Source organism: Myodes glareolus, chromosome 24 (assembly GCF_982192425.1).
Source record: "Myodes glareolus chromosome 24, mMyoGla1.1, whole genome shotgun sequence".
NCBI classification, from domain to species: domain Eukaryota; kingdom Metazoa; phylum Chordata; class Mammalia; order Rodentia; family Cricetidae; genus Myodes; species Myodes glareolus.
In genome coordinates, this window is record NC_142049.1 from 2,371,043 (window position 1) to 2,397,154 (window position 26,112).

Sequence of the window (26,112 nt, forward strand, 5' to 3'; positions counted from 1 at the left end):
TCAAAGAAGTCGTGATCTGAATCTGTCCCATATATCAGCATCTGTCTAAGTCAGGACAAAAACACTACACACAACACACAGACATACAGGACAATGAACAGGACAATGGCGCTAAACCAAACCAAAGACACAGCTTCAGGCTGTTTTGTGGGTGTGACCTGCCCATCTATCGAAATGAGACCGCTACCCATGTGTCTCTACACAGAACTGACAACGCTACCCATGTGTCTCATCAAAGAGCTGACAACGCTACCCATGTGTCTTACCACAGAACTGAGAGACCGCTACCTGTGTACCTTACCAGAGGGACCACCCTCAGCAGAAGGGCTCTGGGAACATCTCCAGCAGCCCTGCCTGTGATCTTTTCATACATCCATAGATCATCTACAGGCCCGCTCACAGAAAGACATGAGACACAGACATGAGACATGAAACAAAACACAGACAACTCTATGGGTGGTAGTCCCAGTGGCTTGGGTGATCCGGGACGAGCCCCCAAATGTTATGCCCAAATCCACAAAGTCCCCGCAAAAGTCCCATATGTAAAAGCAAAGAGTGTTTATTTTAATCAAATTTGCAAACTCAGTCTCTCTGCATGTCCAGGGTATTGGAATAAATGGAGAGCCCTGAGCTCAATTAGAATAGGGTTTTATAGTAGTAAAAGTGGGGGTGAGGGGTTTCTGAGGTTTTAGGATCCCTGATTGCCTGACATTTGTCTAAGGTTTCCTGGTGAGTGTGCTCTGGCAGGTGGTCCAGTCTACAGCAGTTGGAATGTTAGGCATTTCCTTTGAATGGTCTGTTCTTGGGTGGTGCTCAGGTAATCTCAGTTTGTGGTCCTTCCTGCAACCAGGTATTGCTTCAGGGTAAACTACTGAGACTCAAGACTCACTTCATTTAAATTTATCAATAGCCGAGTTCTACTCTGGCAGGTGATAATGGCTGGAAGTAAAGAACTTCCTTTGGGTGACCTGCCCATACTTAGCTTATCATGGCTGGCTCCCACAATTCAAGGATAGTTCCCACTTTCTCTTCAGTCAGGTTCAGTGTGTCTGTATTTATGTTGATGTCTTTTATCCACTTGGACCTGAGTTTTGTGCAGGGTGATAGATAAGGATCTAATGGTATTTTTCTACATGCCTTCATCCCGTTAAGCCAGCACCATTGCTAAAGGTGCTTTCTTTTTTCCATTGTATAATTTTGACTTCTCTGTCAAAAATTAGGTGTCTTTAGGTTTGTGGCTTTATGTCTGGGTCTTCAATTTGATTCCATTGATCCACCTGTCTGTTTTTCTGCCAATACCAAACGTTTTCATTTCTATAGCTCTATTGTAGAGTTTGAAATCAGGGATGGTGATGCCTCCAGAAGTTCTTTTATTGTATAGGATTGTTTTAGCTATCCTGAGTTTTTTGTTTTTCCACATGAAATTGTATATTGTTCTTTCAAGGTCTGTAAAGATTTGTGTTGGGATTTTAATGGGGATTGCATAAAATCTGTAGGTTCCTTGGTAAGATGGCCATTTTTACTATGTAATCCTACTGATCCATGAACATGAAAGATCTTTTGTGGTGGGTGGAAAGAAAATGCCCCCCAAAGAGAGTGGCACTGTTAGGAGGTGTGACCTTGTTGGAGTACGTGTGGTCTTCTTGAAGGAAGTGGTATCACTGTGGAGGCAGGCTTTGAAGTCTCATATAGGCTCAAGACACTACCCAGTGTCTTAAACCACTTACTGCTGCCCGTAGTCAAGATGTAGGACCCTCAGCTACTTCTCCATCATCACGTCTGCCTGTGCACCACCATGTTGCACTATGAAGACAATGGACCAAACCTCTGAAAATGTAAGCCACCCCAGTTACATGGTTTCCTTTATAAGGGTTGATATTGGCATGGTGTCTCTTCACAGCAATAGAAACCCTAGCTAAGCCCTACAGGTTACTGGGGTATTGCTGTGATAGGCCTGACCATACTTTTGTTTGGGGAATTTGGACTTCGGTGCTTTGGGTTAGGAAAGCAGTGGAATGCCTCAGGCGCTGCTTCATGGGCCATCACAGTGGAGCATGGAAGACAGCGGTGCTGAGTGTGATCTGATGAGCTGTGGATAGCTCAAGAGGTTTCAGAAGAGAGTATTAATATGTGCCCTGCAGATCATTATTCTTGTGATATTTTGATGAAAAATGTGGCTGTCTTTTGCTCCTGTTGGAAGAATCTGCCTGAGGCTAAGTAGTTTGGATTAATTCCATTGGCAGAGGAAATCTTAAGACAGCCTACTGTATACTCTGTTGTGTGGTTACTAGTATTAACTCTAATGAAGCTATATAATGAAAGGGAGCAAGCTGAGCAAGAAAAAAATATTTGAGTAGGGCTGGAGAGATGGCTCAGAGGGTAAGAGCACTGCCTGCTCTTCCAGAGGTCCGGAGTTCAGTTCCCAGCAACCACATGGTGGCTCACAACCATCTGCAGTGAGATTTGGTGCCCTCTTCTGGCTCACAGGTATACACACAGGCAGAAGACTGTATACATAATAAGCAAAAAATAATTTTAAAAAACAAAAACAAAATATTTGAGGAGAAAAAAGAGCACCAGGAAGTGGAATGGAGCTAAGTTTTGTATTCAAGGAGATAAACAGATGAAGAAATGGAGTAGAGTGGTGGCCTCCCAGCTGAATTTCCAGCTTGTGAAAAGGAATTAAGGAGAAGCTTAGAGCCAGGTGTGGGGGTGCAGACTTTTAATCCCAGCACTCAGAAGGCAGAACATGATGGATCTCAAATTCAGAGGCCAGCGTGCAAATTCCAGAACAGCCAAGCTTGGGCAATGAAGAAAAAATAAAAACCAGAAAGCTGGTGAAGATGTAAGTGAAAGATCTCCGAGTTCAAGGCCAGCCTGGTCTACAGATCCAGTTTCAACCCTCAAAAGCAGAAAATTGGTGAAGATGGAATTCAACAAGGGGGCTGCGTCCCAGCTGCAGTAGGCAGCAGAGCTTGGCAGCTTTGGCCGCATGGTTCTAGGGTTAAGGATAGAAGAAAGGGGCTACGGAATTTGCCTCCATAGCTCAGGAAAGCTGCTGAGGCCAGGCATGTGTCGGGGTGTCTCAGGGTAGAGGGCTGAAGAGACCACGTGACACTGGGAAGTGGAAGCTTGAATTACCTTAGAGATCCCAAGATGTTAGAGATCCCAGGATGTTAGAGATGCCAGAGCCGTGGGAAACCTGCTGAGGAAAGCTGCTCACAGGGAATGGAACCAGCCCAAGAGAAAGAAGTGTGCTGCAGTCAACAGAGCTTAAAGGGGAGCTTAAAGGAGTTGGAGATCTGAAGAGCGTATTGACGTCAGGCCTGCAGGTGCAGAGTTTGGAGTTTGCCCAGCTGGTTTTCGGTTTTGCTTTGGTCCAGTGTTTCCTCATTATGTTTTCCTCCCTATGTTTTTATAAAGCTAATGTACATTCTGTGCATTATATGTTGGAAGTATGTGGTCTGCTTTTTGATTTTGATTTTATAGGGGTTTAAAGTTAAGAGTTTGCATGAATCTTAGGAGAGACTTTGAAATAAATTTGAGACTGTGATAGATAGACTATGGGGACTTCTGAGATTGGGCTGAATGCATTTCTTGCAGTATGATATGGCTACAAGCCTTTGGGGGTCAGGGAGTAGAATGTGGTGGTTTGAAAGAAAATGACCTCCAAAGGAAGTGGTACTATTAGGAGGCATGGCCTTGTTGGAGGAAGTGTGTCACTGTGGAGGCGGGCTTATAGGTCTCATACATGCTCATATATGTTCAGTGTCTTAGACTATTTCCTGTGGCCTGCAAGTCGAGATGTAGGACACTTCTCCAGCACCATGTCTGCCTGCACACCACCCTGTCACACCATGATGACAATGGACTAAACCTCTGAAAATGTAAGCCACCCCAATTAAATATTTTCCTTTATAAGAGTTGCTGTGGTCATGGTGTCTCTTCCCAGCAACAGAACACTGACTAAGACATCTTTCCATCTTCTGACGTCTTCTCCACTTGACCTTTTCAAAGACTTGGCACACAGGTTTTCCCTTTGCTTGGTCAGAACTACCCCAAGATATTTTTTTAAAAATATTTATTAATTTATTATGTATACAATATTCTGTCTGTGTGTATGTCTTCAGGCCAGAAGAGGGCACCAGACGTCATTACAGATGGTTGTGAGCCACCATGTGGTTGCTGGGAATTGAACTCAGGACCTTTGGAAGAGCAGGCAATGCTCTTAACCACTGAGCCATCTCTCCAGCCCCTACCCCAAGATATTTTATGTTTTTTTCTGTCTGTTGTGGAGGGTGTTATTTCCCTGATTTCTTTTTCAGCAGCCTGTTTATCATTTGTATATAAAAGAGTTACTGCTTTTCACCACAAGGACACTTGCTCACCTATGTTCATAGCAGCTTTATTCATAATATCCAGAACCTGAAACACCATATATGTCCTTCATGTGAAGAATGAATAAAGAAAATGTGGTACATTTACACAGTGGAGTATTATTCAGCTGTTAAAAACAATGGCATCATGAAATTTGAAGGCAAAAAAAACCCAAAAACCTCCTGAGGTGGGTAACCTAGACCCAGAAAGACAAACATGGTTTGTACTCACTTATAAATGGATATCAGCTATAAAACAAAGGATAGCTATGCTACGAGCCACAAATACAGACAGTCTGGGTAACAAGGAGGGTTCAAGGTCATGTCTCGCTGGGAAGGGGAAACAGAAGAGATTTCGTGGATGGACTGGGGCCAGATGGGGATAGGAACTGGAGGGATCAGATTGGACTTGGATGAAGGGGGAGAGAGCTAAAAGAGATGACTGGAAGCAGGGGAGGGCATTTCCACATCAGGCAGAAACCTGGTGCAAGAGAAACTCCCAGGAGTCCACAAGGATGACCCCAGCCAACACTCAAAGCAAGAGCAGATTCTCAGCCTGACCTGGCCATCTCCTGTGACCAGGCAAGACTTCCCATGGAAGGATCGGGGCACCAACCCAGCCACATAACCTTTGACCTACAGCCTGTCCTGCCCATGAGATGTGCTGTGATGAGGGTGGCCAAACAACGACTCATCCATGCCACAAGAGTGAGCCCACGCTTGATGCTGCCTGGCTGCCAGGACCCAGAGGACAGACGGCAGCTCAAAGACCTAGAATAGAACCAAACTTGATCAGAGGAAGAAAAAAAGTCAACGCAATGACGACCCAATGATATTCTGCTATATGCATAGCTTGGTGCCTGCCCCAGTTGTCATCAGAGAGCCTTCATTAGCAGGGACCCATAGAGTCCAGCTCTAATTAATCCCCTACCACGGGTTAGGTCAGCAGCCTCAGCGGAGTGAAAGGGCTTAAACAATTCCTGGTCTAAGAAGTATGGAACAAGTTTATACATGTACTGTTTAAATCGCGTTTTTATTCTTTCTCCCGTGTTGTAAGGTTTCCAATGTATACACACACATACATACAAAGGCAATTCTCCGGCAACGGCAAGTCACAGGGCTTGAATTTTCCGGGTCGAAAAGCGGATAAGAGTTGTCCCAAATGACACTGCTGCCCGCGTCTTTATGCCCCTGGAGAGGCATGTTTAGAAGGACACCCAGGCAGCGCTTGGATGCAAAAACAGCTGATTTAGGAGGCTTCAAATTTTAAGGAGAAGGGGAGTTTGTGTTTGATGTTATATTCCTAGGTTAAAACCCTGTATTGAGGGGCTGGAGAGATGGCTCAGAGGTTAAGAGCACTGACTGCTCTTCCAGAGGTCCTGAGTTCAATTCCCAGCAACCACATGGTGGCTCACAACCATCTGTAATGAGATCTGGCACCCTCTTCTGGCAGGCAGACATGGAAGAAATGTTGTATACATAATAAATAAATAAATCTTAAAAAAAATTTTAAAAAAATAAAATAAAAAAAAAACCTGTATTGATAAGCCGAGGTAAGAATCGGTATAGGGAGCTTAGTAGTTTTGTTGTTGTTGTTGTCTTAGGGTTAGAGCTGGGGGTTAGCTGAGGTGGACACATTCCCAAGTCAACTCTGGGAGACTTTGGGACAGCCAGTCTCCTTGTCATGAAGGACTATGAGTCAAACAAGCTCAGATGTGCCGCACCCCTATCTTTAAAGGTCCTAAATGTGATTTATTTGAAGGAGCCCTCTCCTGACCAAAATGTCCTGCCAAATAAAATATAACTATAGAAAGCTGGCTTCTAAGTTTTATCTCAGGAAATGGAGCGGAGATTTGACTGTGGGAACCAAAGTTTTTGACTGCCTGACTAAAGGGGGTCCCACAGAATGAGGGAAAAAAATCATCCAATAAACAAAAGAACAAGACAAACTTTTAAGTGTCCATAGTCCCTGTGGGACAAATAGATCCAATTATAAAACATATTCCAATATATATTCTATATATCAAAATTATGCAGCCAAAAAAGGTCATCTTCCTGATCACCCACAGATATATGTACCCATAAGATTAAGGCGTAATCATGAGATTATATATACACATCACATGCGATTACACACTACAATACAGATATCAGAGAGACACCAAGCTGCTTTAACAAAAGTAAACAACGGTTTCCAGAGCTGATGGTCCTGCAGACCTTGTCTGGACAGGATTAACCTCCATGAGATAACCACTCCTCTGATGGGCTGACCTCTGGACACTAGTGTCACCTGCTGTAACTCTCGTAGCCCTGACACTTCATCAGTAGCTGATGGAAACAGAGGCATAGACCCATAGCCAAGCATTAGGCTGAGTTCAGGGAATCCTGCTGAAGAGAGGGAGGAAGGATTGTATCAGTCAGATGGATCAGGGACATTACAAGATAACCCAAGTAGCCTGGGCTCATAAGAGCTCACAAAGTCTGAATTGACAGCCAGGGAGCCTGTTTGGCCCTCTGCATATATGTGACAGTTGTGTAGCTTGGTCTACCTCTGAGATTTCTAACAGTAGAAGTAGGTGCTATCCCTTTGACTAACTTTTGGAACCTATTCCTCATACTGGGTTGCCTTGCCCATCCTTAATACAAGGAGAGATGCTTAGTCTATGCCATGTTTGTTGATACCCTTGGGAGGCCTGCCCCCTCTCTGAACAGAAACAGAGGGGGAGTGGATTGGGAGGTGGTGCAGAGGGGAGGTTGGGAGAGGGGTGGGAGGAGAAGAGGGAGGGGAAGCTACAGTCAGGATGTAAAATAAATAAATTTCATTAAATTAAAAAGTACTTAATTAGAGCGTGCTTACAGTTTCCGAGGTTTATCCCGTTATCCTCATGGTGGGGAGCATGACAGCACTCAGACAGACACGGTAGCTGAGTTCTGTATCCAGCTCCAAGGGCAGCAGGAAGAGAGTCACTGGGCCTGGCTTCAGCTTTTGAAACATCAGAGCCCAGCCCCAAAGACACACTTCCTCCAAGACTGCTCTTCCTAATCCTTACAATTAGTGTCCCGCTCTGATGACTAAGCATTCAAATTCATGAGTCTGTGGGGGTCTGTAGTGACGCTTTGTTTGTAGTCTAACAAATAAAGCTTGCCTGAAGATCAGAGTTCCGAGCTAAGACACTGGATAGCCATAGAGGCCAGGCAGTGGTGGCGCATACATTTAATCCCAGCACTCAGGAGGCAGAGGCAGATGGATCTCTGTGAGTTCAAGACCACCCTGGGCTATGATAGATTAATCCAGCCTCAAAGAGAGACAGAGCCAGGTGGTGGTGGCTCACACCTTTAATCCCAGCACTAGGGAGGTGGAGACAGGAGTGATGTGGCCAGGCAGAGAGAGGAATATGGGGGGGGAGGGGAGGAGATAGGAGCTCAAGGCAGTCTGGACATACAGTCTGAGGATTGGTAGAGGCAAAGAGTCTCTCTAGTGGCTGACGGCACTGTTTCTTGATCTCTCAGCTTTCACCTGTAGTATCCCACTCCGGGTTTTTATTATTAATACCGATTGGAATTAGTACCACAGGGGCCGTTCTCATCCAAACCACCACAGCCACCACCACAGCCACCATAAGCTGCCTTTTGTGTAAGGAAAAGAAGGGGAAAGGATAGATCGGAGCGGGTGCCTTCTGGTCGGGAGCCTGCCCGTGGCTCCCAGCTCCTCCAGGGACGGTGAAAGCAGGGAGAGATGGGAGAGAAGGAACAGAGTCCATGATGAGTCTTGGTAAGAAAAAAAAAGTTGGAAAGCACTCTGTGCTTTTTTTAACTTAAAGTTCTGTTTGTTTAGTGTTTGTGTGGGAGTATGCCATGTGGATAGGGTTCCCACACAGGCCAGAAAAGGGCATTGGATCTCCTGTATCTGGACTCACGGGCTACTGGGAGTGGTGGTGTTGGAGGTTCTTCTGTTCATGTGTTGCTTTCATGGGTTAATCAACAAGAAAACTGCTTAGCCTGATAGGGCAGAACTTAGGTAGGCGGAGAAGACAGAACTGAATGCTGGGAAGAAGGGCGGAGTGAGAGATGCCATGGAGCTCCTGCCTAAGAGGGACAGTAGTGAGAATCTTGCCGGTGAGCCACAGTCATGTGGCAATACACAGATTTAATAGAAATGGGTTAAATTAGAGTTAGCCAATAAGAAGTTAGAGCTAATGGGCCAGGCAGTGTTTAAATGAATACAGTTTCTGTGTGATTCTTTCGGGTGTAAGCTAGTTGGGCAGCTGGGACAGAACAAAGGGCCCACACTCCATGTAACAGAGTGGCCCTAAGTTGGTGCTGCGAATTTCTGAGTCCTTTGTAAGAGTAACAGGTACTCTTCACTGCTGAGCCATTCTCCAGCCCGAGTTAAGGTTCTTAAGAGAATACATATGTGTGTGTATTTGTATTCCTGGCTGATGCTTACCAAATGTGTTATAAGTATAGATCAGAGTCCAGAGGGCACCCATGGGATTTCCAGGTTCTCTGTCCTGAACAAAGAATTGTACCAGGAACACATGGCTAGAGATAGAAATAGATATATTTTATCAAAAGAAAAGTAACTTCCCAGAATAGGAGTGTGATCCCTCCCCAAGGACTGGGGAAGGTCCAAAGTCCAGTCCTTGGTGGGACATCTACAAAGCCACTACCTTCTCTGGCAATAGGAAGTCACCAAACTTTTATTGTGTGTGCTATTTTGTCATGTGTAGCATATAGTTGGAAGGGTTCCCTGTCTTCCTCTGCCGTTGGTTTTAGCAAATGTCTGTCTATGCCTTATTCTCCTCCCTCTCTTAGAAGGGAATAAAGAGTTCCAAAGCAGTCTGTGAAACTGCATTTTGCTTTAAAATTCCGATTTTGGACCACATTGACGTGCACCTGACGTGAGAGGCCACTTCTAAAGAATGCCTTTCTTTCACACCACTCCATTTGTGTACCATTCAACTGACTGTTGTTCTGCATAAAGTATGTAAAGTATGTAATAACCCCGTGACAAGGTTATTACATGTATGACTCAGATTCTGTAGCATCAAAGTCAGATTGAGAAGGAAGCAACATGCTCTGAGGCTGTGGGCTTTTAAGGCAGGTTTTTTAATGTTCATTTCCAGGATAAATTGCCCAGCATCTCATAGGAGGGGTATCCACACCCCTCAGAGGCAGGACTGCAGTCACTTCTTCAAAGACTAAGCCCAAGCCAGGCACTTTCAGTTCCCCAGTCAGGTCTCACACAGGAGAGGTTTTGGTTCCTCTGCTGACTGACAGGCTATGGCCAATTCACTTCCATCCCAATGCCTTTGCATGTTCTTTCTTTGTGGATTCTGCATGGACATTGCAAGGATTGTACATTATTCCCCGCCCCCTTCCTTCGACTTCCTCTTAACTAGAATGTTAAATGCCTGCTGAGCAAACAGTGGTTTGTCTGTGTCTTACCAGGGTAAACACCAATACCCTGTAAAGAAGTGAAAGAGGCATTGTTAGGGTTACCACGGCAGAGTACCTCGCCAGATCACAGCCAAGGAATTCTGCAGAAATCACACTGTGCAACAGATCTCATACAAGAGATCTATGGGGATGGGGGTGGGGGGCATGAGAGGCCATCTTGGAGTGGGGAAAAGAGAGAGACAGACAGAATGAAAGAGCAGGCTGTGCTGGCAAGGAACTTTTTAAAGGGTGCATCTTTTTAAAGGGTACACGTGTTGCGTTTGGCGAGTGATGATGGATGACATAGCTGCTAGCGCTGAGTCGCTGAAGGCAGGCGGACAGGCCTGGTTTCTAACATTCCTCCCTTTTGTTTATTATAAAAGGTGAGTGTTAGTCTTTTGGTCCTCAAAGGGGCAAGCCACTCCCACTCCCGGGGACCCTGACCCCTGCCCTGCCATCTTGGACTCACTCTTTCTGTCCCCACCTGGCATGTGCCCGCATCTCTCTCTCTCTCTTTCTCTCTCTGGCCCTTTTCTGTCTCTCTCCTCTTTCTCTTTCTCTCTCTCTCTTTCTTTCTCTTTTCCTCTCCCTTTCTCTCTCTGCCCCCTTTCCCTTTCTCCTCCATAACCCCCTGAATAAATATTTCAATCTCACTCTACATGTGGTGTCTATCCAGTCTCTGTCTCCTGCCGGCCTGCCGTGTGTCTGCCTGCCCACAACCAGCTGCTGTCTCGGGATGTGCCCACAAGCCGCTCTCCCGGGACACGGCTCCCGCTGCTCTGTGAGTACCGCCTGCTCATTTGCCCCTGGGGATCTTGCAGAGACCCACAGTCGTCTCTGCCGGGCTAGCTAGAGCCTGCTCACACCTGATGGCAGGACCAGCCCGCCCCACCGCAAGCGGCTCTCCCGGGACCCGCCACGAGCAGCTCGGGACCCATTGGGCTCGCGGCTGCTCTGTGGGGGATCTTCCAGCACTTTTTTTAAAGTATAAAAGTGAGGAAATATGGGCTGGAGAGATGGCTCAGCAGTTAAGAGCATTGCCTGTTCTTCTAAAGGTCCTGAGTTCAATTCCCAGCAACCACATGGTGGCTCACAACCATCTGTAATGAGTCTGGTGCCCTCTTCTGGCCTACAGGCAGACATACAGACAAAAATATTGTATACTAAATAAATAAATAAATATTTTTTTAAAAAAGTGAGGAAATAGGAAGGGGCGATGGCGAGGCAGGAATGGGGTGCCGTGCTCTGGAGACTGCTTCCTGTGATCTGGGGGACATCCTTGGGGACCCAAGGAAACTGGGATGCTGGCTGCAGTCCTGCAAGACCATCTGGGGCTAGGGAGGTACAAACTGCCCGTGAGGCTGGACCACCTGGGGCTAGCCACATTGAAACAAGTTTAGGAGTTTAGAGGAAAATTTTTATCCAGGATGCACATTTGAAACTATTAGGCCCAGGGTCCTGGTAGCTGGGGGAGGTGGACAAGGTTCAGTTGTACTGATTTTACTTGTCAACTTGACACAAACCTAGACGTGTCTGAGAAGAGGACATTTTTTTCTGTCTTTTTCTTTCTTTGTTTTTGTTTTTTTGTTTTAAGACAGGGTTTCTCTGTGTAGCCCTTGCTGTCCTAGAACTCACTCTGTAGACCAAGCTGGCCTTAAACTCAGAGATCTGCCTGCCTCTGCCTCCCAAGCGCTGGAATTAAAGAAGGCGCCACCATCACCTGGCTGGAAGAGGAGCTCTTAATTGAGAAAGTACCTCCATCCAATTAGCCTGTAGACAAATCTGTGGAGAATTGTCTTGATTAATGACATGGGAGGGCCCAGTAGCACCTTGGGCAGGTGACCCTGAGATGTTTAAGGAAGTAAGTCAGTGGGCTTCTGTGCCCCCACCTGAAAGCTGTAGAAGCAAACCCTTCCCTCCCCAAGTTGCTTTTGGTCACGATGCTGTACCACAGCAGTAGAAACTCTGACAGAACCCTTTCCCGAGTATCTCAGAGTGACTGCAAAGTCTAGGTTATCCTGCCTCACTCCTATGTGCGGGAATCACAGTCAGGGGCCACCACGCCCAGCCAACTCCCTTGTGCTTACCGTCTGGATGTGATGCTGGGAATATCGCAGTGATAAGTGGGTCTCTGCGACTGAAATCTGGACTAAAGTCATCGACTCTAGAAACAAAGACAGTAATAGAGATAATGGAACTCACAGAAGGGCTAAGTCCTGGGTGAGGTCACGTCGCTTCACTTCAGGATGATAAGGAACCCTGACGGGAACAGGGTCAAAGGTGGTGGACGGTGCCTTGAGCAGCTGTGAGAGAGGATCCAGGGATAAAAAGCAGAGGGCCTTGGTCCCCTGGACTGTTCCTAGTCACAATTTTGTGCCTCCTGAGACAATATTCACATTCAATTCATAATGCGGGATTCCCTTCTCTATGCTGCAAATATCATTGGTTAATAAAGGACTGTCTTAGGACCTGCGCAGGGAATAGAGGTAGGGAGGGAAAAGTAAACTGAATGCTGGGAGGAAGGAGGAGGAGTTAGAGAGAAGCCAGCAGCCCATCCGGAGACAGACGCTGGGAACTTTACCTGGTAAGCCACTGTCATGTGGCAATGCATATATTACTAGAAGTGGGTTAAATTAGGATTTAAGAGTTAGCCAATAAGGAACTAGAGCTAATGGGCCAAGCAGTGATTTAAATACAGAATATGGCATTTAAAATGTTTAAGAACTTAGGACTTTTCATGACAATGAGACATCTGTTCCTGGCAGCACCAATTACTTTAAGAGGATGATGGGCATCAAAGAGGCTCCTTATAGAGTTGGTTAGCCATTTGGGCAAGAAACTGCCCTTGTCTGGACTGCTTGATGAACAGGATGTGCAGGACCCACAGAGAAATGACTGCTGAACTTGCCTAAAGGTGAGATGATCCTTCAGGATTCCTGCTTCATGAAACAGTCTGCCAGACATTCTGCAGGATACAGAAGAAAGTAACTACACTGTCTTTGAGATTTCCTGCTTTATGGAAAAGTCTGCTGGATACTATGGACCAGTAGGCTGAAGATAGATGCCCCAATGGTGCAGAATAACTTTGGGTGACTGTCCAGGCAGTGAGCCGTCTCTGTCATTTCTAGAGTTTTGGAATTTGCTTACAATATACTTCCTGTTTACTTAGGTAATATTATATCCTTCTGGAGTCTTTGATGGAGTTGAAGAATAGACAATAATAATATAGTTTTCCTTAGTTATGATAAAAGATGAAGTAAATATAAATATTGTAACTGTAATTCTTACTTGATACCTGTTTTGTTATATGTAATTTTACTATGTTAAAGTTAAAACCTTCCTTTTTTTTTAAACAGAAAAGGGGAGGTAATGTGGGATTCCCCTCTGTATGCTGTGAATACCACTAGTTAATAAAGAAACTGTCTTGGGCCTGCGCAGGGAATAGAAGTAGATGGGGAAACTAAGCTGAATGCTGGGAGGAAGGAGGAGGAGTTAGAGAGAAGCCATGTAGCCCCACCAGAGACAGACACTGTGAACTTTACCAGGTAAGCCACAGCCACATGACGATACACATTACTAGAAATGGGTTAAATTAAGATGTAAGAGTTAGCCAATAAGAAGCTAGAGCTAATGAGTCAAGCAGTGATTTAAATAATACGGTTTCTGTGTGATTATTCCAGAACAAACTAGCAGCCTCCCTACAACAAACTTATTAGATACGTTTATTCTTGTATCTAATAACACAGGATATCGAAGCATAGCTATAGAATCCGACCCAAAATGTGAAAACATATGCTGAGGACCGTCCTCCCTGTCCTCTGAATCTGCATATGGCCTTCTGCCTTGCTTTGGTGTTTTCCCAGATGTAATGTATAGTACGTGACAGGCAACTGCATTTACAGTGGTCTGTCCTGAGAAAGTTCTGGGAAAGGGTTGCTCTGTTGGTTAATATTTAGCATGTGCTTGCTGGTGTTTATTTACATGCTTTTCTGATCATGTATTTCTGGACTCAAACAACCTTCCTTGGATTATTGCTTTCTTCGTTACCTTCCAGTATAAAAACAAAACAAAGTATAACCCTGAAGTGAGCCTATCAATAGCATTAATTAGACTGCACTGGGCCTATTCTTTCAGGTTCTCAGATCCCAGGTCTTGCAGACACAGACCCGTCTAAGTCTGTGAAGGTTAACAGACCCTCAATTTAAAGAAACACCAGCCACTTAGAGGAAAGCCTGGAGAGGCCCAGTGGCTGAGCAGGGTACGGCTGTCAGCAGAGCTAACTACGGAGTTGACATGAAGAGGGACTCAGCACCCTGCTGGAGCCCACAGGCATTAATCCTTTGAGTTATCCTCTGTTAGATACATCATTTCCTTGCTGTGCATGTGAAAACCTGGGCTAGGATCCTGGACCTCCATCGAAGAGCTGTGTAACTGTGGCCAAGTTACTTAACTAATATTTAGATTCTGTATTTGTGAGATGTAGGATTAGCACTCTGTAGCCTAAATCCAACAGGTGGCTTCCGTGTGAATGGTCATAGATTACCTGGTCTGGGACTGTTGAGTAACTTCCGTGTGTCCCCGTCATAGATTACCTCGCCCAAGACTGTTGAGGACCTCATAACTTCTGGGCAGACAGAGTCAACTCCCTCTCACTGATCCGCGTTGCCTAGAACAAACATCAGACTGGGCCTGTGCCCACAGCACCTGTTTGTGTTGGAAGTGGTGAGAAGCAAGGCTCTTATTACACACCTGTCTTTCATGCCAAAGGTGTGGCAGAATAGCCAGCGGACCAAGACTTTTTACACCACCTGCTATAAGGGAGAAGATAAAGAAAAAACTGGGTTAGGCTTGCTTTAATCCCCCTTTGAGCTGAGCATATGTCTCCAAAACCATTTTCCCCCACGTCCTTGCCTACATTAGCGTTGGCCACTCCAGAGACTTCCTACAGAGGCCATACATGTGTATCTTCAGGCCTTCATTTTATTCTAATAACCTTACCCCCAGGAATCCTCTCCACCTCAGCTTACTCTCAAATCTTACAGAAGACATTTCCGTGAAGAAGAGTTTTTAGCAGGGGCTTAAAGAAAACAGGTTTAAATCCAGTCAGCCAACCAGTAATGACCTCAAAACTGGTGGGCCCCAGTCCTGGAGAGGAATATGGTAGAATCCCTTCCTGGGTCTGCTCCTGCCCAGATCTGACTGGTGTTCCCGCTCCGACAGAACCCACCCTTGCGTGAAGTTTCCCGTGATCTGTAGACTGACCTGCTCTTCTGGACACAGCCCGTTAGAAACGTTTGCTCTCTCCCACCCTAGACTGCCTCCCTCCACTCCCCTGCTCCCGCCCCTCAGTCATCTCATGCAGACCCTCAGGTAAGTCGCCAAGCCATGAAGATGCTCACCCCTCTACCCTGAGAGCCCCGACCTACTTAGGCCTCAGCACTAGGCACTACCCCTCCTCCGGGATTATCTTCCTGTTAACCTCCAGTGTAGGCTGATAGTAGACTCATGAATGTGAATAACAACTTGTGAAATTTTCCCAATAATCGAGTAAAAGTTATGATACTCAAGGCCCTTCTCCCCAGCCCTTTCAACTTTCTTTGTGTCTTCAGGTCTAGCGTTCCAACCTCCATGGGCCTTGAGTGCCTCACAGGCTAGCTCTCCTTCCCAGCACCTCCTCCCCTTCTACACCTCTCCTTGTCTGCCGTGGGAACCCCTGACCATCTTCAGACCTCAATGGGACCGGTTAAATATCACCATGAGTTTCCGGAACTCTCGACCCCGTTCATCTGGGGCGCTCTTATGACACTCTGATCAATAAGCTACTTGGATCGACTTTGTGCAAGTTCCAGAGCCCTGAGGCCACTGTGTCGTGAAATTCAGCAGTCCCAGCTGAGCCAGCCCTTGGCTTACCACTCACTGAATACAGATGGCCGCAGGAGGAGACTGGTGGGCCGCACGTAAGAAACTTGAGTCAAACAGACCGCAGAGCATTGAGGCGTCCTTGCTGTGGCTGTCTGCTTGAGGTTCTTCACAGAGTCTGCATTAAGCACTCCACCAGCCAGAAAGCAACTCGAATGTGACGCCTGCCAGGCTCACTCCAGTGCCCTCCCCCAAGCTTTCTCTGCCTTTCTGCTCATGTCTTATAATTTCCTTTTCCTTTTCCAGATGGTTTCTGTCTCCTAAGACATGATGGGTTCCTTAAGGGCTGAGGGTATGTCTACACACTTTCAGCTCTATCCTGAGCGCTCTCGGAAATCATGAGATAAACTCTTGACCACCTGGCAAGTTCAGAGTACTTGGGAGCTGGGTGAAACTTTTCAAAGATTAAGTTAAAACTTGGGGGGCGGGGAGAAGGTGGTAGCTCAGTGGTTTACCACAATTTTGGTATGCACAGGCCCTAGGTTCCAGTGCTTGTACTCTCAAAATCAGTATACTCTAACATCCTTTGTGTGTTTAAAAGCATATATATGAACAGTTTATGTGTGCAGATGTATATGCGTGTGTGTGTGTATGCATATGTGCATGTATAGGAGGACACTGGCAAGCTCTTTACCTATCTCCCAAGCCCCAAGCAACTTCTCCAATAAAGACTTTAAAGAATATTCTGTTAACAGCAGGTCCCATACCTGGAGTGGTTCTAATCTAGCAGAAGACCTGGATTGCGAGAGTCAGCGTCTAGATGGTTGTTCAGTCTATCTGTAATCCCTCAAAGAATATACAGAAAAGGTTGGGCAGAGGACTCAGAGAAGAGTCTCCCAAAGGAGGCAGCGTCCAAGCTTGATCTGAAAGAGTAAGCAGACAGCTGCTCGGACTAAAGAACCTTGTGGCTACCTTCACCCTACCCCTGAGTAGGAGGAGTGATGGCTTGGATTGGTTGAATGCAAGAAGACTAAATTAAGCCATTGTCATGGGGTGGAGATGGGGAGTGGAACCCAGTGTGTGGCAAAGGTTGTCTCAGTCTGGGGTGGCACAGGACTGATTCTCCTCGCTCAAACACACAAGGTAAGATGGGGTGGGGTGGGATCCTCTCATTGAGAAGCGGTGTATTTATTTATTTATTTATTTATTTATTTATTTATTTATTTATTGCATGTGTGTGAGAGAGACAGAAAGAGAGGGGGAGGAGGAGAAAGAGAGAGAGGGGGAGAGAGAAAAGGGGAGGGGGTGAGGGAGACAGAGGGGGAGAGGAGGGGGGAGAGAGCGCAAGAGAACACACACATGGAGTCAGAGGGCAACTTGAAGAATTTGTTCTCTCCTACCATGTATGTCCCGGGGATCAAACTTTGGTTGTCAATCTTGGCAGCAGGGCCATCTCCTGACCCATCTTGCCCAATCCTGGGGTCATTATTTTTGGAAATTAACTGCACCCTCCTCTCTTCATTCTTAGATAAGAAAACTGTACAGCCCATACAGTCCCAAGGGGTTAGGTCTTCATGGGTGCTGGGGAGGGCCAGAGATAGCAGAAGTCCCTTTGCTTGTCATGTCTTCTGTTCAGATAACCCCCACCCCAGGAACACCCTGGAGTGCCTCTGGGGGACTGGATGGTGACCCTGACATTTGGGCAGGAAATAGCCTAAGTAGTTCTTGCTGGGGAAAAGGGTGAATTCCTAGCAGAGAGAATTTTATTACAAGTGTAGAACAGAAAGCAGTGAACTGTGGCCAGAGGACCACAGAATGCCAGGACAAGACAGCATTTCAGAGGGTGGCTAGCCTGGCTCCACGAGGGTGCCCCTAGTGATGCTAAGATTACCGTGACATCAACCCCCAGCATGGGCTACCGAGACAACCTGCCCAATCCCACAGATACGGCTCAAGAGACAGACCGTCCTTTTTCAGGCCAGGTCAGTAGCCACAGCACCAAGGAGACAGATCTGTTGACCTGGGCTTACCAGAAAGTGACCTCGAGGAGCTGGTACTGGAGCTGAGTCCAAGCTGAGTCAGGGAGCAGGGTGGGTGGGGACCAGCGGAGCTTTAGGTGGAGAGGCTCCCAGCACCTGGAGGAGCAGCTTGAGAAAAGGGAGGTCCAGCAAAAAGGACCGCAAGAGAGGATACTTGGTGTCAAGTCAGAGCCAAGTCAGAGATTTCACATCCTAGCACAGAGAGAGCCAGCTCCGCCCTCAGAAAGGGCCGGCCCTTCCAGGCACACCTTTGTCCTGCATTCCCCTGAAAGCTGGCTGTGCTCCCAAGTTCTTCTGACCTAACAGAGGAAATGCACTCTTCTTTGTAACCAGATTCACTGATGCATTAAGACTGAGAATTTTTTTCTTTCTAGAAATGACTCAACGCAAAGAGGTGAAAACATGAAAAAAAAAAAAAAACCCACCAAAGAACCAGTCTTGCTATGTATAGCCCAGGCTGTGTCAGCCTTCCGAATGCTGGGTTACAGGCATGAGATGTCTTTAAACTATGTTTTAAGGTGAGAATGGTAGTAAATGCCTGTAACCCCAGCACCAGGGAGATAAAGACAAGGAGATCAGAAGTTCAAAGCTAGCCTAAGCCATGTGAAACCTTGTCTCAAAAATACCAGCCTGAGCCTGCCAGTGCATTCCTTAAATCCCAAATCTTTGTGAGTTTCAGGCCAGCTAGTCTAAAAAAAAAATAAAAGTAAACATAAAATATAACAGTTTAATTTTTTTGGTTTTTCAAGACAAGGTTTCTCTGTATAACAGTCCTGGCTGTCCTGAAACTCGCTCTGTAGACCAGGCTGGCCTCAAACTCACAGAGATCCACCTGCCTCTGCCTCCCGAGTGTTGGGATTAAAGGCATGCATCACCATTAGTTTAGCATTTGTAAGGCATTTTAGCATGTATATGATTATTTTATTTCACTGAGAGATATGATTAATTTTTTCAGGGAGGAAACTCAAACCTTGAAAGTTAACTAACCCACAGAAAGAGCTGAGACTCAAACCCAGTTATTTAGACTCCAAAGTCTATGTTCATTCATATTTCATTCTTTTGTTCATGGAAAAAGTCTTTACACTCAGTTGGTAGAGCACAGGTCAGCTGCCGGTGTAGTTCAGTTGGTAGAACGCTTGTCCAGCCTGTATGAAGCTGTGGGTTCCATTCCCAGTACCACATTCTCTGGGCATTGTGGCACGTGCCTGTAACTCTAGCCTTGGACGGTAAGATAAGAGGCAAGAGGGCTCAGAAGTTCAAGATTATCTTTGGATACATAATGGGTTGAAGGCGGGGCTGGAGTACATAAGACCTTGTCAGAAGAAAAGGAGGGCGGGAGAAAGAAAGGGGAGAAAGAAAAAACCGCTGGCTCACCTTCTCCAGACATAGAGAATGCTCTGAGTAGCTGTGACAGTCACACGGGCACAGTTTGTCACCATCCCTCCTCGGGTGTGCCCGCACCGAGGCAGGACCATGAGCAAAACAGCGGAAATCTACAGCTGGCCTTCCTAACCGCGCTCAGCAGTGCCGCTTGTGTGTGCACCGTCCTCCGCTTGCACCTAGCTGACCGCTCCCCCTCTGCCCGGAGCACCTGCTCTGTGCTAGACACTGGATGGCCTGAAACACGGAAGCGCTGGAGCAAGGCTGTTCCAGTGACACCTGTAGCGAGTCTTTCCCTCAAATCACCACGCGGAGACTTATTGTCAACTATGACGGCTCGGCTGATAGCTTGGGCATGTCTCTAACTAGTTCTTGTAGCTTACATGAACCCATTTCTACTAACATATGCGCTTCCACACGGCTCATGGCTTGTTACCGCATCTCCTACATGCCATGTTTCCTCTCCATCTGGCTAGCGGCTCTGCCCTTCCTCTTCCTAGAATCCTCTGGGCCTGGAAAATTCTACCTAGCTAGCTACCGGCCATTCAGGTTTTTATGAAGCCAAATCCGAGTGACACATCTTTACCGTGTACAAAAAGATTGTCCCACAACAAACACCTCACATCGCAAGCTACTGCCTGAAAACACACGGTGTTTCGCACTTGGCAATCATACCAGCTAACATTTACTGAACACTTACCGTTTCGTTTGTAAATATAAGTACTGAACCAAGTTACTGTTCTCCCTTTGGCTTTCAAAAGCCATTTATTCCCATCATTATTGTGTAAGGTTATTTGTGATGTACATGCATGGGTGTTGAGGTCAGTGGGCAGTCTCTGGGAGTCATTTCTCCCTTTCTGTCATGTGGATTCCAGGGCTTAGCGGCAAGTACCGTACTCCACTACACCATTTCAGTGGTCCTCTTTGAGCCGCTCTCTATAGCCCAGGCTGCCTCTAAGCTTGCGGTCACCCTGTTAACTCTCCAGTCTGGGATGATAGGTGTGAACTCCCTTCCCTGGCTTCTGTACTGAATTCTTTATACACATAGCTCCTCCCTTGTCACTGAGAGGGCCAGGTTCATAACTCAGTGGCACTGTACTTGCTGACAAGGCCTTCACGTTGGCTCCCCAACACCAGACACCCCATAAAAGAAAAGAAAGAACAAAACTCTTCAGAGGAGCAGGTGTGGTACAATATACCCGTAATTTCAAAACTTAGAAGGCTGAGGTAAGAAGATCCAGAGTTTGAAACGAGCGTAGACTACGGAGTGAGACCATGTCTCAAACAAAAATTAAGAAAACGAACATTTAAGGGCTAGGTGTGAGACAAACCCATGACTGCTTGCTTAATCATGCAACCGGAAAGTAGCAGAAACAGGATTTGAACCCTGGTAAGCAGCGTTCGCCCCAGCACGCCATCCCCTCAGCCTACAATGGTGAGGAACACATATTCCATTCCTGCCACAGAGGTGCTGACAGGCTGGCAGGAGGGGAGGTAAAGGGGCATGACCGACAAGGTGCCTGCTCTCCTTTGGCCTCCACTGAGGCTCACAGTCAGGGTTTTACAGCTTCAAATGTACCACAGGATGGATGACTAAGGTCGCCGAGATTTGTGCAGTTAGCAAATGATACAGGACAAAATTTCAGGGCAGAAAGAGGCATGGCAGATGGCTAGGCCAGGTGACTGGTGAGAGAGAGCAGGATGATGTGTGTACGCTCTCTGTTTAAAGTTTACTCCGGGTATCTCAAGCAGGGAGGGGCAGCCGGCCAGTCCTGTAAAAGGTGAAAGAAGAGGTCTTAGCTGACGTTATTATTACCTTGATTAAACACCATAACCAAAGCAACTTGGAGAGGAAAGGGTTTGTTTGATTTCCATATCCTTCGTGGCTTTCTGAGGAAGGCCAAGGCAGGAACTCAGAGGGCGAGATCCTGGAGAAAGGGGTTGATGTCGAGGCCGTGGAGAGTGCTGCTTATACTGGCTTGTTCCTCCTGGCTTGTTCCTCGTGGCTTGCTCAGCCTGCTTTCTTAGAGAACTCAGGACCACCAGCCCCAGGATGGCACCCCCCTCAACGGGCTGGGCCCTCCCCCACTGATCACTAACTAAGAAAATGCCTTGCAGCTGATCTTTGGGAGGCATTTTCTCAGTTGAAGTTCCCTCTTCTCAGATGACTCTAGCTTGGGTCAAGTTGACTTAAAACTAGCCAGGACAGAAGAGAATCAGAAATTAAAGGTCGTCATCCTTGACTGCATGTGGAGTTTGAAGCTTTCACGGTCTATACAAGATCCTTGTATACAAAAATACACACACGCACACACACACACACACACACACAAATGACAGTGCTGCGTGCCGGTGCCAGCGTGCACAATTAAGCAGGGGAAAGGTTAGAGATGTGGAATTTTTCTTGCAGTGCTGGAGGACATATATATGAGCAGGCTCCATGCAACAAAGGGCCAGGTCTTGATAACAAATACCAACAGGCAGACACAGAAGCGTGGAGGATGCCAAAGTCCTAGTCGGATAGCTTTCAGTGGCCACAGGTTCCTTAATTCTCACCATGCTCGTGGTGAATGTAATATAATCCGTCGTTACAGAGTTCTCTCTAGGGCCAGAGATCTGACTGGCTTGCTTGAGGTGCAGTTCCTAGCAGTGACCAACAACGTCCGTGCCCCGGCTTCGTGCCCCCACCTTGTGCCCCCTTGATCAGCCATCCTGAGCTTGTTCACCAGAAGCTGAAGCTAAGCCCAAGCAAGCAGTATTTACTCCACTGTATTGTTCCAGCCAGCACGGGATCCAGCTAGGCAGAGATGGAGAGAAAGGGATCAACCTGAGAGAAATGCAGAATGCAAAATCAGAGGAGTGCGGGGAGGAGACACACCCTGAGGAGGGCAGGGGAGAGATGTGGAGCCTCTGCTTGAGCAAATGGGTGGATGGGGGTACCACTGGCAGAGAAAGGGCTGGCTGGTGACTCACAGCCAGATCGAGACTGACTTTGAACAGGTGTCTGCCATCCTGGGTGGCATCCAGGAGAGTGTGCATCAACCATGATAAACACAGCTGTGAAGATGAGTGTACTCTCGACTCAGGAGACCTACAGTGCAGGAATTTGGGCCTCACTTCACCTGTGCTCCTTGTTTAGTCTCAATTCAGTGATTCTCCTGCCTCTCTGAATGCCAGGATTACAGGTGTGAGCCACCATACCCGGTTTATGTAGAGTTGGCTACCCAAACCAGGACCTCCTTCAGGCTAGACGCTATACCAACTGCATGGGGCCCTTTTGGTGTTTGTTTGGGTTGGTTAGTTGGTTGTTTTGATTTTTGAAACAAGGTCTCATGTAGCCCAGTTTGGTCTTGAACTCATTATGGAGCTGAGGATGACCCCATCTCTGGATCCTCCTGTTCCTCCTCATCTATACTGAGAGACTAAAGACATGCACCATGGTCCCGGCGTCATTTAACCTCTTAGCAGAGCTGAGAAAGGGCTGAGCCTGATTCTGGGAGAGATCCGATGTGGATAGAGAGGCATCCCACTGGTATCAAAAATTCCTGGCTCATCTGTGACTTGCCCTTCCCCCTTCCCTAGATGGCTTTGCCTGGCCGCAGGTCCAAGAACCCCAAGACACTGGCTTTCCTTCTAGTGGGTGTGACTTTCGTGGTGCTGCACCAGTGGTTTCTCCAGGAGCCCATGCAGAAGAACATTGAGGTCCCCACCGCTGCTCCCCTGTCTTCTGCGGCAGCGGTGCAGCTGTCGCCACGCCTCCAGACGCCCCCTTGCGTGGCCAACGCCTCTGTGAACCTCACGGCCGGCTTCCAGGAGCTGCCGGCCCGGATCCAAGACTTCCTACGCTACCGCCACTGCCGCCGCTTCCCGCAGCTGTGGGACGCGCCCCACAAGTGCGCGGGCCACCGCGGAGTCTTCCTGCTGCTGGCCGTGAAGTCTTCACCCGCGCATTACGAGCGGCGGGAACTGATCCGGCGCACGTGGGGCCAGGAGCGCAGCTACGGCGGGCGGCAGGTGCGTCGCCTCTTCCTGCTGGGGACCTCTCCTCCCGACGAGGCGGCGCGGGAGCCTCAGCTGGCCAGCCTGCTGGACCTGGAGGCGCGCGAGCACGGCGACGTGCTGCAGTGGGACTTCACGGACACCTTCCTCAACCTCTCGCTCAAGCACGTGCACCTGCTGGAGTGGACAGCCAAGCGCTGCCCGGGTGCGAGCTTCCTGCTCAGCTGCGACGACGACGTCTTCGTGCACACGGCCAACGTGGTGCATTTCCTGGAGGTGCAGTCGCCCGAGAGCCACCTCTTTACTGGGCAGCTCATGCACGGTTCTGTGCCCATCCGCGACAGCTGGAGCAAGTACTTCGTGCCCCCGCAGCTCTTTCCGGGCAAGGCCTACCCAGTGTACTGCAGCGGCGGCGGCTTCCTCCTGTCCAGCCGCACAGCCCGGGACCTGCGCAGCGCAGCGCTCCAGGTCCCGCTTTTTCCCATCGACGACGCCTACATGGGCATGTGTCTGAAGCAGGCCGGCCTGGCGCCCAGCCCCCATGAGGGCATCCGGCCCTTCGGCGTGCGGATGCCGGGCGCGGAGCGCTCGTCTTTCGACCCCTGCGTGTACCGCGAGCTGCTGCTGGTGCACCGCTTTGCGCCCTATGAGATGTTGCTCATGTGGAAGGCGTTGCACAACCCGCAGTTGCACTGCAGCCGCAGACACCAGGCAGGGCCTCCCGAGAGCAGAAAGCTGGGGAGCTGAGAGTGCGTCTTCCGATCTGGACCCCGATGCACACTGATATCACCCTGAGGGTAGTTCTGGAAAGCACTATATCCTAGCGCGTGTTCCTGGCCTCCACGTCAGGGGTTCTGGCCCTGTTGATCAGGGGTGTCTTCAGATGTAGGTGTGTTTTTCTTAATTTAAGCTAACTCCTAGACCTCTGGGGCTGGGAATATCTGTTTATCCTCACATACCAGCCTTCCCTGGGAACCTGTATCCATTCATTGTGGGCAGCAAGAGAGGCATGACTGCCAAGATCAATGTTAGCTGAGGGGAGCTTCCAGGAGGCAGTTTACACTCGGAACGAAGCCGTGTCTGGCAGCCTTGCTTCCACGACACTCCAGGAATCTTGGAGTTCAAAGCAAAGCTCCTCGAGGGCAGCAGCGGGAGGAGTCAGCGTCGCGGACACCTTTCTGCAGCCCTGACTGTGAACTCCTAGTAGCTACGGATTTGCTTTTCCACCGCTTTTGGAAATGCTATCTGTCCCAATGGCGTGGAGTGTTATCTGTGAGAACCCTGTACTGGTTTTGGTTTTCTATTGCTGCTCTAACATTCTCACCAAGGCTCAAAGCCTAGGAACAAGCCCACTCATCCTGTAGTTCTCAGACAACACAGGTTCTTCTCATTAAGCTAAAGCCAAGGTGTTGGTAAAACCGCCTTCCTTCCTGGGTATCCACACACCCCACTTTATTCCCTCGCTTCTAGAAGAGGCCTCCTTCGTCTTCAAAACCAACCATGTTACATTTCTCTACAGTCAAACTTCTGACTATTCTTTCTCTGCTCTCTTTCCCTGGAGCTAAAAGCCAGGTTCACCTGGATGACCCAGGCTTAGCTTGTGTCTGTTTGTTTAAGACAAACTCCCACATAGCCCAGGCTGCCCTGAAACTTGCCATGAGGTAGGTCAAGCATGAGCTTGAATTCCAGAACCTTCTGCCGCCCTTCTCTCAAAGGGTGGATTACAGGTTTGTCTCCACACCCAGGCAATATCTTCATGTTTTAAAGCCAGCTCCCTAGCGATTCCATAGTTCATCTTGTTGTTCACACGTAACCTATTTTAGTCACAGATTCCAGGGTTTGGGGGTAGACATACTTGGAGGACCATCGGCTCTGTCTGTCACGATGCCAGTTAATAATAAACGAAGGAAATGAACACGTGACAGATGCGCTTTCTTCTCAGCAAACAGTCCTGATGCCCACTCTCACGGTGGACAACTGGGCATCACCAATCCAAAAGTTCCTGCTATGGAGCCTTGTTCTCAGTTCCCTGGAAGAAAATTGTCTCCATGTTTTAGGTAAGGATATTAAGAGTCTGGCATTTCAGGACTAGAGAAACAGCTCAACTGTTAAGAGTACTGAGTTCACCCGGTGGTGGTGGCTCACGCCTTTAATCCCAGCACTCGGGAGGCAGAGGCAGGTGGATCGCTGTGAGTTCGAGGCCAGACTGATCTATAAGAGCTAGTTCCAGGACAGGCTCAAATAAAATAAAATAAAATAACTACAGAGAAAGCTACTTGTCTCGAAAACCACTGAGTTCGATTCCCAGCAACCACGTGGCAGCTAACAACTATCTGTAACTCCAAGATCTGATACTCTCACACAGACATACATGCAGGCAAAATACCAATGCACATAAAATAAATTATTAAAACAAGTGCACATAAAATAACTTAAAATTTTAAAGAATTGATTTTTGTTTTTTAAAGATTCTGGCATTTCGTAGCTTAGAAAGGTGGGGAAGCCGCAGATTTGGATCCACTGTGTGACTCTGGGGCCTGACTACACATCGCTGAGGTTTGGTTGCTCTGCTATCCAAGAACAGGAAAGGCCTCTGCTCCGGCGGGCACCGCCCAAGTCACCTGGAGGATCAGGCGAGCCGGGTGCTTCCTCCAGGCCAATTTGCCGCCAGAGGGCGCGCCTGCCACACGGTGCATCTCTGCTTCCAGTTCTGGAGAGGCAAGGAGCTCTGGGCATTGTTAGATCAGGGACTGCCGAACTGGACCAGACCTCCTGTCTCCTGCCCTCACTCTGCACCCAGATACCTCGGTGAGGGGCCTCCCTCGGGTGTCCCGATTCCTTTGAAAAGCCCAGCATATTCTGACTTCCCAAGGACCCCAGGAGTTGGGAAAAGAAAGATGTTCCTGACTCACTACAACAGTTCCAAAAATCCGACATAAATATGATAGTGAGCGGGGGAGCATAGGAATACATGTTAAAACCCCCAGCTTTCTGGAGAATGAGGCACAGGGCCCTGAGTT

General features: G+C 47.9%; 1 protein-coding gene and 1 long non-coding RNA gene across 9 annotated transcripts; one reads left to right on the forward strand and one right to left on the reverse strand.

The window, feature by feature from the left end:
• Window positions 1-4,389: 4,389 nt before the first annotated feature.
• Window positions 4,390-17,688, reverse strand: LOC125401096 (uncharacterized). Of its 8 annotated transcripts, none has more exons than XR_015736435.1 (6): window positions 16,442-17,688; window positions 15,726-15,864; window positions 14,359-14,626; window positions 11,903-11,979; window positions 5,912-8,918; window positions 5,391-5,692 (listed from the first exon to the last, which is right to left on the reverse strand). It is a non-coding gene; the product is annotated as an uncharacterized LOC125401096 (long non-coding RNA). The 8 variants fall into 8 exon arrangements; XR_015736433.1 differs by having other exon boundaries at window positions 14,359-14,467; window positions 14,565-14,626; window positions 15,726-17,688; XR_015736432.1 differs by having other exon boundaries at window positions 14,359-14,481; window positions 14,565-14,626; window positions 15,726-17,688.
• Window positions 16,709-25,014, forward strand: B3gnt6 (UDP-GlcNAc:betaGal beta-1,3-N-acetylglucosaminyltransferase 6). Its single transcript, XM_048435324.3, has 2 exons — window positions 16,709-16,817; window positions 22,676-25,014. Exons 1-2 carry the CDS (start codon window positions 16,734-16,736, stop codon window positions 23,837-23,839), a joined length of 1,248 nt encoding a protein of 415 aa, XP_048291281.2. The 5' UTR covers window positions 16,709-16,733; the 3' UTR covers window positions 23,840-25,014.
• The last annotated feature ends 1,098 nt before the right edge of the window (window positions 25,015-26,112 follow it).

Coding starts and splice junctions, on each gene's coding strand:
- B3gnt6 (XM_048435324.3), top strand. CDS start 16,734: ATGGGGAGTGGAACCCAGTGTGTGGCAAAGGTTGTCTCAGTCTGGGGT. Junction 16,818..22,675: donor TCCTCGCTCAAACACACAAG/GTAAGATGGGGT, acceptor CCCCTTCCCTAG/ATGGCTTTGCCTGGCCGCAG.